A 14,311-nucleotide genomic window follows, 5' to 3' on the forward strand; every position below is an offset into this window, starting at 1 on the left:
AAAAGCATTAGCACTACGCCAATGATTCTTGATTAATGTTTAATTGCTGATGCACACATTTACTCACTGACCTACAAAATCCCAAGCCTGACGGCGGCAGATGAAGTGACCTGTCAAGATCATCTGAGCACTTGATTGCTTCCTTAAATCACTGCGTAATGAGAACGAGGTACATTGAGTTCATATTTTATTTATTTATCTGTCACTGTGATTAATATGGACTACATCAAATGCTTTCATAGTTTTACTAAAAGTAAAACACCATCTGAACAGGGTGGCTAACACTGAATTGACAGACTGTGGTGTCGATTAGGCATTACAAGGAAGTAATGTGGTGTCAGTCAGGAAGTCGTGCATTGTTTAGTGGTTTTGGAGTTGGGAAGCTGTTCCAGAAAGATTTCTGTCTGAGCGCTGATGAGGAAAGGTGTGGATGTACGAGGGATGCAGAAAGTCTTTACACCCACCTCCTGTCAGAGGTGCATGTGTATCCGCCAGTGGGCTGGATACATAAAAAAAATAATAATAATTTAAAAAAGCAAAAACAACAGGAACAGAATGTCCATGGGCCACCACAGAGATCTGCAGAGAGGCTTATCATAATTCTAAAAAGTCTGGAAATGCATTGAAGCTTCATGTCCTCAAAAACTATGCATATTTTAATACTCAGTACTCATAATACAGCAGTTTTTTTAGAAGCTTGTTTCCACCACGCTATAAAAAAAATACAGACTTGTGACTATTGTGACTATTCAGACATTTTTTTCCTCAGAATTTTGAGTTTATATGCAGTTTTGAGTTTATATTTCTCTGGCTTATATCTCACAATTCTCACTTTTTCTCAGAATTTTAAGGTTATATCCCACAATTCTGAGTTTAAATCTCAAAATTCTGAGTATATCACAATTCTACGTTTATATATTGCAATTCTGGGTTTTTATCTCAACATTCTGAGTTTATATCACAGTTCTGACTTCATATCTCACAATTATAAGTTTATATCTTGCAATTATATGAATTTATATCTTGCAATTCGGATTTTATATCTCAAAATTCTGAGTTTATATCTCACAATTCTGAGTTAAATCTTAAAATTCTAAGTTTATATCTTGCATTTCTGAGTTTATATCTCGCAATTCTGAGTTTATACCTCAAAATTCTAAGTTGATACCTCACAATTCTAAGTTTATATCTCAAAATTCAGTTTATATCACAATTCTGAGTTAATATCTCAAAATTTTTAATTTATATCCACAATTATGAGTTGATATCACAATTCTGACTTTATATCTTAAAATTCTAAGTTTACATCTTGCAAATCTGTGTATATCTAAAATTCAGAGTTTATAGCTCAGTTTATTTCTAAGTTTATATATCACAATTCTAATTTTACACTTCTGCAATTCTGAGTTTATATCTCAAAATTCTGAATTTATATCTAAAACTTCTGAGTTTATATCTAAAAATTCTGAGTTTGTATCGCAAAATTCTGAGTTTATATCTTACAAATAAGAGTTTATACCTCAAAAGTCTAAGTTTATATCTCACAAATTCTGAGTTAAATCTCAAAATTTTTAATTTATATCCCACAATTATGAGTTGATAGCACAATTCTGACTTTATATCTCAAAATTCTAAGTTTATACATCACAATTCTAATTTTTACAATTCTGTAATTCTGAGTTTGTATCACAATTCTAAATTTATATCTCAAAATTCTGTTTATATCTCAAAATTCTAAGTTTAAATCTCACAATCCTAAGTTTACATCTCGCAATTCTGACTTTTTCTCCAAATTGTAAGGTATATCCCACAATTTTGAGTTTATATCTTGCAATTTTAAGTTTTCTTACTTTTTTTCGGAATTACAAAAAAAAAAAAAAAAAAAAAAAGACAGATAGAAAAGAAAAATACATAAAGAAAAAAAGTCTGAAATGTGAGATATAGACTCACTTCAGTGGGCTTTCACATTTTTTTCAAAAGTTGTAATTGCTGCAATTAACAGCATAGTATAAAAACTGAACATTCACATGCATCTGCAGACACCCCAATCATTTCTCATTGAAGGTTTATTAAGGTTTCAAGACTGTATGTCTATTGCAGATGATTTACCACTTTTTTTCTTTTTTTATCTCACCAAGAATCATAGCAACTCTCTAAAACTTTTAAATGTTTTTGTTTAACTTGCACAACACAAAGCTTAAAAACTAATAAAATCTTTACTGAATTTGGCTGTTGTTTGTGTGCAACTTCTACTGGCCATAACAGTGTTATTGTATGAGCTTTGGTTCTTTCCAAAGAAATGGGAATTGCATGTTTGCATTAGTTATGTAAAGCACATTATAGGTTTGTATTGTAAAGATACATACAGAAAAAATTGTGTAGGTTAATGCCAGTTAACATCAACCCATACCACAGAGTTTGAAGACGCACAGCATTTGATGTGAACCATAAAAGACATGGGTGATCCTCCTAAAAGCCCTTTGTTTTATCCTAACAATGCATGATTATATGTTTAGTCTAATTTTATTATCCGATCAGAACAAACCTGTGGCTTGAGATCAACACATTGTTGATGTCTGAATAAAGACATACATAATTAATTACTAATAACAGGAAAATCAAAACAAAAACCCATTCGTGCAAACCTAAGAGCACAGATGGTGGTGATAAAATATGAAACAAGGTAAACTCCTTTGTCTCTCATTGAAGTTCTCCCTCTCTCATCATCAGGCTCAAATCTCTTTATGGCGTTTTACCAAATTACCACCATGAAGCAGGAAACCAATCCTGCTGTTTTCCTGGCTGAATGAAAGAAAGACGCCAGTTTTCTCTCTCTCACCCTGAAATTGGTCGGACACACACGCGCCCAGCAGTCAGTCCTGCTCCTCAGATGAACCCTGCCAAATAATGACAGCGTTGGCAGTTGTTCCCTGTCATAAACAGATCCACCTCTGTGGTGCGGTCTGCCTCACAACACCCACATCTGAAAGCTCTCCAAAGCACATTTGTTCCAGGAGGATGTGCAGCAGGTTTTTTTTTTTTTTTTTTTTTTTTTAGTAGTGGCTTTAAGTCTGTGTCTAGACGCAGCTGGGAAATCAGAGGAATGCTTAAAAATCTAGAAGACTCTTCGGCAGCTATGAAAGCTTTGAGCAGATTTGAAGAGAACGGCGCCACTTGATTTCAGTCGTGACACTCAACCGCTGGTTCATTTGATTTTTCAGACCACACACACTAATTGGCTTGCCTGGTGCACAGCGTAATTACATTTCTTCATAATTAGGTTTTTTCACTGGAAAGTGGGCAGAAATATCAAAATGAAAGACAAGGAGCAGAAATATCTGGTCTGATGACAGGTAAGTCTAATATGATGATTTACCATGGATAAGTTCACCAGTTCACTTTTGAATCAATCAATTAATCAATTAATATTTGTGTAGCATATGGGTCATTGGCGTATAAGGATTTTCGACAGGCAATTTTAAAACAGAAAAAAATAATAATATCTGTTGTAATTGTTCAAGCATTAAGAATGTTTTTTCATCTCAATGAATTGGCCTTTAGAATATCATGTGGTGCGACCATGATTTATATTAAAATCAATTAATTTCTTTAGCATGCTTAACATTTTTTAGATGTTCTCATTAATTCAGTGTTAAGAAACAAAGTATTTGCATTTATTTGGAGTTTTTTTATAAATAATGATCTCATATTTTTGTTTCATAATTTCAAAGTTGCCTTCTTAAATGTAGTTAGCAGACTTACTTTTCCTGTAAATTGTATAAAACTGATAAAAATGTTTTAAAAATAACATTCACTTAAGCATGCTGTAGCAGTGATTCATATTTCAACCACAGAAATTAGATCTTTTATTTCTAATTTAATACAGTTATTCCTATTATTGGTCAGACCACATGATAAGTGGTTACTCCAAATGACGCAAAGGCCTTATATCATTAAAAATCTATTTAAAGAGACGTGTGAAAAGTGCAGAAAATGGGATTACACGCATTTATGTTGCTGGGAGTTTGATTAACAGGCGATGACCAATCATAACGCCAAATACGTGGTTTTGTTCGACAAACAAACCAGACAGGAGAGTAGATTAAAGTCAGTGGACTTGAACTCGGAATTATGCACTGACATCTTTTCACGGTTGAAACATGATACCTTCTGATGTTCATTCATGTTTGTTTTGTGCTATAACTAGTAAAGATGAAGAGATGATCGGTTCATGTACCGCTTGAACTGAGGCGCTACAGAGATCTGTCAGAACACATTAATGATCCACAAAACAGTATTTTTTGTTTGAATTTCTTTTTAAAAAATGACAAAATTTTAACACATACACCTTGTTTCATACCAAAAGTAACCAAATCTGTCTTGAATGTCAGCGTGTTGTCAGTGTCCTCTTTGCTCCATGATGTATTTTTCACTGCATGAGAACATAAAGTGTGGCATAAAAGTGCCATGGTTTGTCGGACGTAGCAACAGTAAACAGTAATTAAGGGGGGGTGGGTCTTTGCGAAGGGTCAATTTAGAGTAGTGGGAGGTTGCTGGCTCAGTCAAGTTTATGCTTGACTGCAGGGTCAGAATTAACATGTTGCCCATGAGGAGCATTTGTTTTACTTTTGCTTGGCAGTGAAATCTGGTAAAATAGATTAAAATAGTAATTAATAAATAAATAATAAATTACTAATAAATACATAATTACCAAACTAAAATTATATGCTGTAATTTACTTATTTTTTTACTTACTTACTTGCTTGCTTATTCATTTATTTTTTGCATTTTTTCTAATATTGTACAAAGATTAAACATCAGCCATCTGCGATGGCCCGAATTGCTCTATCTATTTCAAATGATACTAAAATAAAGTATTTTATGTATATAATCCATGAATTGAATATAAAAAAACAAAAACTGCCAATCTTGGACATATATCTACAATGTAAAACACTCTGCGGTGGTCGCACCACCTGATATTTTCAAATTCAGTCAAAATTTAAACAAACCTAAACAAAACAAGATAGCTTCCCTCTATGAAATTTATAATCAAAATAAATACTTGTAAAAATAACTTATATATAAGTTACAAATTATAAAAACGTAACTAATCCAAATGTGGTAACTACATACCAGCTGTTAAAAAATTATTTTTTACACAGGATTACAAAACACTTTGGAAATCATGCCAAATAGTGCTGAAAATTAATCAATTTGTGGTAATTTTAAAGATGTTTCCAAAAAACAGTTACCAGACAGTCACACCACCTGATATTCTGACACTTTGAATAACAGAAAAATTACAAATCACAAAAAAAAAGCTTTTTGAAAATGGGTTCCATGCATGGAAGAGGTACTTCATATATACAGCATCTCTTTTTTTGCATTTAAACAAATTTTCAGACAGGAAATTTAGGCGTCACATCATTGACCCATATATATATATAGCCTATAATTTGTCATGTATATAGCAAACAAACAGTAGCCTCACATTACGACATTACTTTCCCAAATTAATAATAATAATAAACACATTAATATTATAAATTTAATCATTATAATAATAATAATGATAATATGTCTGGACGTTTTGATTCTGAAGTTATTAAGTATGCTGTTACTGTACTGCATATTAAAAATGTGCTTAACTATAAAAAAACATATCAGTGCAAACCATCTTTATAGTCAATAAATAGTCATTATCTTTAAGCAAAATATCACTTTTTATTTGTTTCGATTATGTATTGAAATGTGACCTGGACAAGTCTGCACAATTCTGTTTCTGTCTGATTATGCCATGGATTTTGTTATTGCCGAGTGCATCTGAAAAGACTGATTTATACATAATGTCAAGAACAGCATTAACATTCTAATGAATAACATAACACATTTACGTAAGCACTCTAAAATTAAAAAGAAACGCAAATGAACACCATTATCTGATAGAATAACAAGAGGTACACTGAAAACACTCATGTATTGTTTGAATACTCAGTTTTAATCAAAGGCTCTCAGTTGTATTCATAACCAGGGGAAATTTATTTTCTTTTCAGGTCATAAAATGTCTAAGCTCAGCAAAACTGTGGCCTGATTTTAAAGGCCAGTCAGTGTTTAGATTTAGAATAGAGGTCATTCGCCTTTTCCAGTTTGAAAAGGTGAGTTTTAAAGTACATTCATGTATTTTAAACATTCAGTCAGATAAATATTGGCTGTATGTGTTAGTATATCGCATTGTGCCACCTTAAGCTAAACGAATACATTGTAATGAATGATAAACCTGCCTTCGGAATGGTACCAGAGCAGACCATTTCACAGGTCTTCAAGATCATGAAATTCTGTGCATTTTAGAAAGCAAATGTAAAGATTTTTCTACAAATGAACTTAGAATAGCTCATTGCTTTAATAAAATAAACATTTATGCAACTGGGTTGAGTCACAACCTAATGTATTTTTAAAAATACATTACATAAACTAAATCTAAAAATACAGATATACTTTGCTTTTATCAGAATTTGCTAAATTTGAAAACCGAGGGAGAGAGACAGGGCAAAGGCTTCTTCATGATGAAAGCAAAAGAAAAACCAAGAAAATAAAATAGTCTCTATATTTTTGTTGTGTTGTCTATACTGACACATTAAAAGCAGCAACAGCGAGTCATTGTTCAAGTTATTTTTACACAAATAGCACCAATTTCATAGAATGATCCAGAAATCAAAACAAACATAAAATCACATGGGACGTTCTAAGACAGCAGCCCCGGAGATGAGGTTACGAGTGTGCTGAGAAACTACAAGAGGTCCAAACTCAGAAAGCTTTGACAAATATGAACTTTATCCTTCTCCCTCTTCCTCTGTACATTAAATGTCATTTTCTGATTAGAGAGAACAGAAGGGGAGATGAGGGGAAAAAATTGCTTTCTTTTTCCAAAAGCAAATTCAAGATCCAAAATAATTAGGCAGCAATGCGGTGTTATTTTCAGGGTTTCTGTGGGTCTTAAAAAGGACTTCAAATATCTTAATTTCCCCTTCCATGAATAAATGCCTTAAATCAGAGCAGAAAGTCTTAAATTCATTAAGTCACAGCATTCAACATTTCATGCACTCCAAAAATTAATACAGTATTTTTGTCTTGTTTTCTAATACAAATATCTAAACATCCTTTTATAGACATACATACAAGATACATAAGATGCAAAATGGAGAAATTAAGTTTTGTTTTCTGAGAAAATGAACAAAATTGAGTGAGTTTTTTCTTAAAACAAGACCAAATATCTGTCAACTGTCAATAAAAACTTGTTTTCAGTTACCTATTTAATTTTTCTGAGCCAACTGGCAGATAAGTGTTTTTGTTTTAATCAACTAATCTTAATTTAAGCATCTTTAGACATTTGTGACCCTGGACCTCAAAACCAGTAAGAAATCTTAGTAATCTAAGGGTGCAAAAAATCTAAATATTAAGAAAATCGCCTTTAAAGTTTTCCAAATGAAGTTAGCAATGCATATTACTATTCAAAAATTACGTTTTGATATATTTACAGTTGGAAATTTACAAAATATTTTCATGGAATATGATATTTACTTAATATCCAATGTTTTCTGGCATAAAAGAAAAATGAATTTTGAGCCATACAGTGTTGGATATTGCTACAAATATACCTGTGCTACTTATGATTGGTTTTGTTTTCCAGGGTCACATTTGTCCTGGAAAACAAGACAAAAAAATACTGAAGACAAACTTTACTTTGTTTCAGTGAGATCAGAAGTTACACTAAAATTTATTTCTATATTCTAGTGATTGGAAAGGAGAGCTTATTCAAGTCTTATGCCACTTTTTGTAAAATGAACCAAGTGATAGAGATTGTACTTTAAAACTCTGAAGCGTTACTAAAATAACTCATTTTGATATTTAGTCTTAAAAGGTCTTAACTCTACCTTCATAAAACCTGTAGAAACCCTGCATGAGGTAAAATGTCCTCTATTTTGTTAATAACGAGTATTAAGGATTTCTAAATGAATGTTACATTTATGCTTTGTAATTTCCTTGTTTGTGATTAGCTGTAATGCAAAATATATAAATTCACAAAATATGTGTGTGTGTTTAGCGATGGGTTGGACTACAGCATGACGTCATGTGATTATCTCCAGCTCGAGCTTACACTTCTCCATATTCAGTCTGGTGTGAAGAGCGCGTGTGTGGAGAGCTGCGTGCGCCTCTCCGGAGCGCGCCTGACAGAACGCGCGCAGCGCAACTATTCTGGGATTCTTTTCGCGTCAATTTGTTTAAACCATTTATGAGTATTTCCGTGCACGATGAACAGCTCTTACCTTTCAAGCACGAGAAGATCGCGTCACCAGAGCGCACTGACAGCTCAAGTGTTTCAGTGCGTCGGTGACACAACCTAACGCGTGAAGTCTGGACTCTCAGAAAGATGGACTCAGAATGGATGTAACTCAGTCCAATGCAACGAAGGAGGATGCCAACATCACCATCACCTCGTGGCCGTACACGGAGACGGCCGCCGCGTTTATCATCCTCGTGGTTTCCGTCATCATTCTGGTCACCATTGTTGGGAACGTTCTGGTTATCGTGGCGGTTCTGACCAGCCGCGCTCTCCGCGCGCCACAGAACCTCTTCCTCGTGTCGCTCGCGTGCGCGGACATCCTCGTGGCCACGCTAGTGATCCCGTTCTCCCTCGCCAACGAGATCATGGGATACTGGTACTTCGGCAGCACCTGGTGCGCGTTTTACCTGGCTTTGGATGTTCTGTTCTGCACGTCGTCCATTGTGCATCTGTGCGCCATCAGTTTGGATAGGTACTGGTCCGTCACCAAAGCGGTGAGCTACAACTTGAAACGAACCCCGAAGCGCATTAAGAGCATGATCGCCGTGGTGTGGGTCATTTCAGCCGTCATCTCGTTTCCACCTCTCATCATGACCAAGCACAACGAGAAGGAGTGTTTAATAAACGACGAGACCTGGTACATTCTCTCCTCGTGCCTGGTGTCGTTTTTCGCACCCGGGTTCATCATGATCACGGTGTACTGTAAAATCTACCGCGTCGCCAAACAGCGCTCGTCCACGGTGTTCGTGGCCAAGAACGGCTTGGAGAGGCAGCCTTCCCAGTCCGAGACGTGCTTTGTGAGGAAGGATAAGTTTGAGAAGGAGTCTCCGAGCAGCAACAGCTCGGAAAGCAACCAGAGACAGGAGGAGCTGGATGATATCGACCTGGAGGAGAGCGCGACGTCCGACAACAAACCCAAGAGCTCACGCTTCTCCAAGCGCAGGCGAGTGGACGGTGCGCGCTGCTGCCCGCAGCGAACCTGCCGGATCTCCTGGGTTTCCAATCAGGAGCAGAGCAGCAAACAGCTCGCGGTGTCATCGAAAACCAAAGTGGCTCAGATGCGGGAGAAACGCTTCACCTTCGTCCTTGCTGTGGTCATGGGGGTGTTTGTCCTCTGCTGGTTCCCTTTTTTCTTCACCTACAGTCTCCATGCCATCTGCGGGCATAGCTGCGAGCCGCCCGAGGCGCTTTTCAAGCTCTTCTTTTGGATTGGTTACTGCAACAGCTCAGTGAATCCCATCATTTACACCATTTTCAACAGGGACTTCAGAAAGGCTTTTAAGAAAATCGTTTGCTTGACCGCGCAGCGCACCTGAGAGACTCGGATTTGGACACTTTAGGCACGATTAAACTGCATGAATGTCATCAGAAATCAAACCAAGTGGAATCTGCGAACTGATTACGGCTTTCAACCATTAGGACTCGCATTATAACATTTATCATGTCCAAATTTATTTTTGCTACTTTTCAAATGCCTTTTAATGTATTTAAAATATACATATGTAATATGTTTACATGAGTATGTAAAATACTACATTTTAATGACATAAAACAAAAAACTTGCATTTTTAAAAATATAATGACCTAACAAATAGTAAAATAACCAGGAACCATTTCCAGGTATATTTATTATTTACATTTATCAATTTTCACACAGTATCAGTGAGACAAATTTACTCAAAAATGTTTCAAATCTCATTTCCAACACAAAATGCTGTGATGCATATGTGATGCAAGTGTGTTTGAAGGGAGTTTGTTATCTAAGAGAACCACAAACAAGCTTAGCTGAAGATATATTCAAAAGAAATGGTGTAGGATTTACTTTGAAGCTTTTTTTTTTTGCTCAGAAAATTCCTACAACAAAATGGCACGTAACACATTGGCATTAATATGAAATGATGAAGTGAATGACTGGCCAGTGTTTTCTTGTAAAACATATTTCAATAATCTTTGTTTTACTAACTTAAAAATAATTTTTGCAGTGTGTCAACTTAAGTTTTTCCATTGTTTTATCAGTTAAAACCCAACAATATGTGCCATCTGATATGATTTTTTTTTTCCCTAATCCAGGGACATTCAGACATTTTAAAATGTAAAATCTGACTCAATAGTGTTCAAATAATTCTTGGTGCCTCTGATGTACATATGGTTTGTATATATTAAGTGAGGAATATTTGGCTTACATGTCACCACAGTATCTACACTTCCTGTAAATACATGTAATGTATAAATGTAAACAAAAATGACATTAAATATTGTATATTGTACTGTATATTTTCCATACAACTTCTGTATCCTGTACATACGCTGAGTATAAACACCAAATGGCTAAATTTATGAATCCTCGTTCTGGGAATAATGCTGGTCCAGTGTTTTTTAAACAGTACTATCTGATAATTAACTCGTCATCAGTAAAAGGTGGAAAGAATGTTACTTGTGGAACTGATTTTGTTCTACATATGTAGTGATTGTATTCAAACCCCTTATTTAGAAAACACAGTTGTTAAAGAGACCAGGGCTAGTTGTCACAAGGGCTATCTGTGATGCTTTGTGCCAAAAGGCCAATCATATTTTGTATATTGATTCTAAAAATTGATTCTGCCTTAAATTATACATTTAAATTGAACAATAAAACTAGGTGTGAAGTGTGTTCTCAAGTCAAGGGGTGGAGGTCGGGGCAAGTTGTCACAGTCTCTTGTATCTTATCTTGCACATTTGTTGCTTTTACATGAATTGTTTAATGTTTACATTAGACTGAAAAGCCTTAATAAGCTGTTTAATGGTTGATGACTTACCCCGCATAGTGTGACACCTTAGCATATTGTTGTAAAAGGTCATCTTTTTTCCTTGGAAATAATGGTGCAAATGTTCAACAGCTTTAGTACTCCACACTTTAATGTTTGTGCCTGTATAGATGAAATTCTACCCTAAAAACCATATTACAATATATAGAAATATAACTAACTCTTCTATCTGTGGGAATAAGCAGCTTTTCAAGGGCTCGAGGGTCTCTGCGTCTGATCCTCTGAAAAAAAGATAAATCACCTTTGCCATAATTCTATTAAAAGTTCTTACTGACTATAAGAAACCTAAATGACTTGCTGGTAACACACACACACACACACAAACAGAAGGCTGGTTTCTAATTCAAGAATGATAAAGTTAAATTAAAACATATTATCTGATTCATGCACACTGCAATCCATCATATTTTATATCTTAATCTAAAGTCGGACAGAATACTCCTGCATTCAGGCAGGAGCGGCTGCATAAGAGGTTTTATCTTAAAAACGCTGTCGGAAAAGAGACGCAATATACCGCTTTCCCGAATTCACCGTTATCACGATCTAGAGCTTTTCACAAACAAAACAGTATGGTACATGCTGTCTAGAAAAGGTTAAAGAAAAGTCAAAACTTCCTTTTGAAAATAACAACAACACTCTGCTATAAATGCAGATATATGTCATACTTATACCGTATTAATGCAATGCACAGTCATATCAGCTCCATCAAGCAGAATGCAATGCATGGATTATGAACCAGGCCAGCAGGGTCTCGAACTGAGAGGTGTACAGCTGTCTGACACCCAAATATAAGAAACTGAAAGAGAAAAATTGATATTGATCAACAAACAGTGCTTGAATGACTGCTGGCAGAGTGTAAACTCAATATCATTCGTTCCACACATAGTTTTACTGTTGTATCGTCACTGTCACACTTCAATGTATTAAACAAACGCTGTGTTTATTTTTGTAATTGTGAATTTATTTCTCAGTTGTTAAATTTCTCTTGTCATTTGGACATTACAGTTGCATTTGCAAAATATATAATATGGAATTAAAAGTCACTGAAATTACAATTTGCTTGGTAAAAATACAAGCCAGACAAGAATTTGGAATAATTAAGATTTTATGAGTTTATTTGATTAAAAAAAAGAAGAGTTTCCTAATTTGATATATTTTAAAATTTAATTTATTCCTGTGATGCAAAGCTGCATTTTCAGTAGCCATTACTAGAGTTTTCAGTGTCACATGATCTTTTTGATATGCTGATTTGGTGCTTAATTATAATTTATTATCGGTGCTCAGTTATTCATAATGGTATTTATTATTATCAATGTTGAAACTTTTGTTGCCTAATATTTTAGTGTAAACTGTGATTTTGAATTGCGATACTTCCTTACAGGGTTCTTAGATGAACAGAAAGTTCAACAGAACAGTATTTATTTAAAACAGAAATCTTTTGTTAAAAAATCTTTATGTTTTCCATAAAAATATGAAGCGGCAGAACTTTTTTTAACCTTGATAATTATAAGAAATGTTTCTTGAGCAACAAATTATAATATTATATTATAATGATTTCTAAAGGATCATGTGACACTGAAGACTGGAGTAATGATGCTGAAAATTCAGCTTTACAGGAATAAATTGTATTTTACAGTATATATTCAAATAAAAAACAGTCATTTTAAACTGTAGTAATATTTCAGTACTGCTGTTTTACTGCATGTTTGATCAAATAATTGTTGCCTTGGTAAGCATAAGAAACTTATTTCAAAAACATAAAATGAAACTGTTAATTATTCCAAACTTTTGATCGGTAGTGTAGAAAATAAAATACATCAGAATGTAGAGTCACAATTACAAGATATTATATAATCCAATAAAAGGTGGTGCCTAATTTCTAGATATTCATAAAACAGATCAAGCTTTCTGGTTGATCGAGCTATAACTATCGAGCCTGTTTACTTACAGTTGTCTTCACAAGCTGGGACAAGAGGATTGAATTTCTGTACAAACTTCCCTTCAGCTCCCTGGAAAAACCAGTGTGGGAGTGACAAGAAGGGCCTCATAAGACAAGCTGGGGCCCCAGGGTCTCATAAGATCATAATCCATTCTCACTAGAATACATTGTACATGGAAATGTCAAGAAAATGCTCCAGTGATGCCCAAAACAGCTTGGCTATGATTACATAGAGTTAAAACAGGATTTCTCAATGCATTACAAGTTACAAGTAAGTTGAACACCTCAGACACGCTTCATTTCAACACTTAATTCTCTGTAACGAAAAAAAAAAAAAAAAATGAAAACCTCATAGTTTTTGCCAACAGCTTAGACTTAAAATATTCTGATTTGTATTTATTTTATAATCATTTTGTTCCATTTTTTTTATTTTAACTGAATTTCTGTGAGACATTCTGCAGAGGCGTGTCATGTGTGACAGATATCCGGCTACATAATGGCAGTGTGAAGCAAACGGGAGCAGTTCTCTGCAGGTGAGGTGAGACAGCCAGGCTTCATCCACATCACGTCTGTGCTCTCAAACACGTATTCTGCCCACTCAAGCCTCAGAAACGGGGAAAGCCAGAATCTATTTTGTCACACCACTCTCACAAACAAGTCAACTGCAGCTTTTCCGAAGGGATTTTGTCTAAATGGGTGAATCTCGTGAAAAGTGTGAAAAATCATTTTTACCCTCAAATAAATAAAAGCCTATTATTTTGCATTGTGATACTAATATATATATATATATATATATATATATATATATACATATATATAAACTGAAAATAAACGCAATCAATAAAAATCAATCAAAATAGCTTCACTTTATTGGTTTGATAGATAAAAGAATGAATGAAAGAATGAATGGATGGATGGATGGATGGATGATGGATGGATAAATAAATGGATGAATGAATGATTGGGTAAATGGTTAGAGAATGAATGAATGAATGATGGATGGATGGATGGATGGATGGATGGATGGATGGATGGATGGATGGATGGATGGATGGATAGATGGATAATGGATGGATGGGTACATGGTTGGATAATGAATTAAAGAATGGATAATGTATGGATGAATGAATTGATGGATGGATGATAGATGGATGGATGAATGAATGAGTGGGTGGATAAATGAATAGGTAGATGGTTGGATAATGATTGAATGAATGAATGAAT

At 34.6% G+C, this 14,311-nt stretch overlaps 1 protein-coding gene across 1 annotated transcript; it reads left to right on the top strand.

The window, feature by feature from the left end:
- The first annotated feature begins 3,247 nt into the window (after window positions 1-3,247).
- adra2da (adrenergic, alpha-2D-, receptor a) lies at window positions 3,248-12,079 on the top strand. Its single transcript, XM_051127044.1, has 2 exons — window positions 3,248-3,353; window positions 8,105-12,079. Exon 2 carries the CDS (start codon window positions 8,443-8,445, stop codon window positions 9,658-9,660), a length of 1,218 nt encoding a protein of 405 aa, XP_050983001.1. The 5' UTR covers window positions 3,248-3,353; window positions 8,105-8,442; the 3' UTR covers window positions 9,661-12,079.
- Window positions 12,080-14,311: the final 2,232 nt, after the last annotated feature.

This window comes from Labeo rohita, chromosome 14, assembly GCF_022985175.1.
Source record: "Labeo rohita strain BAU-BD-2019 chromosome 14, IGBB_LRoh.1.0, whole genome shotgun sequence".
In the NCBI taxonomy this organism is placed as follows: domain Eukaryota; kingdom Metazoa; phylum Chordata; class Actinopteri; order Cypriniformes; family Cyprinidae; genus Labeo; species Labeo rohita.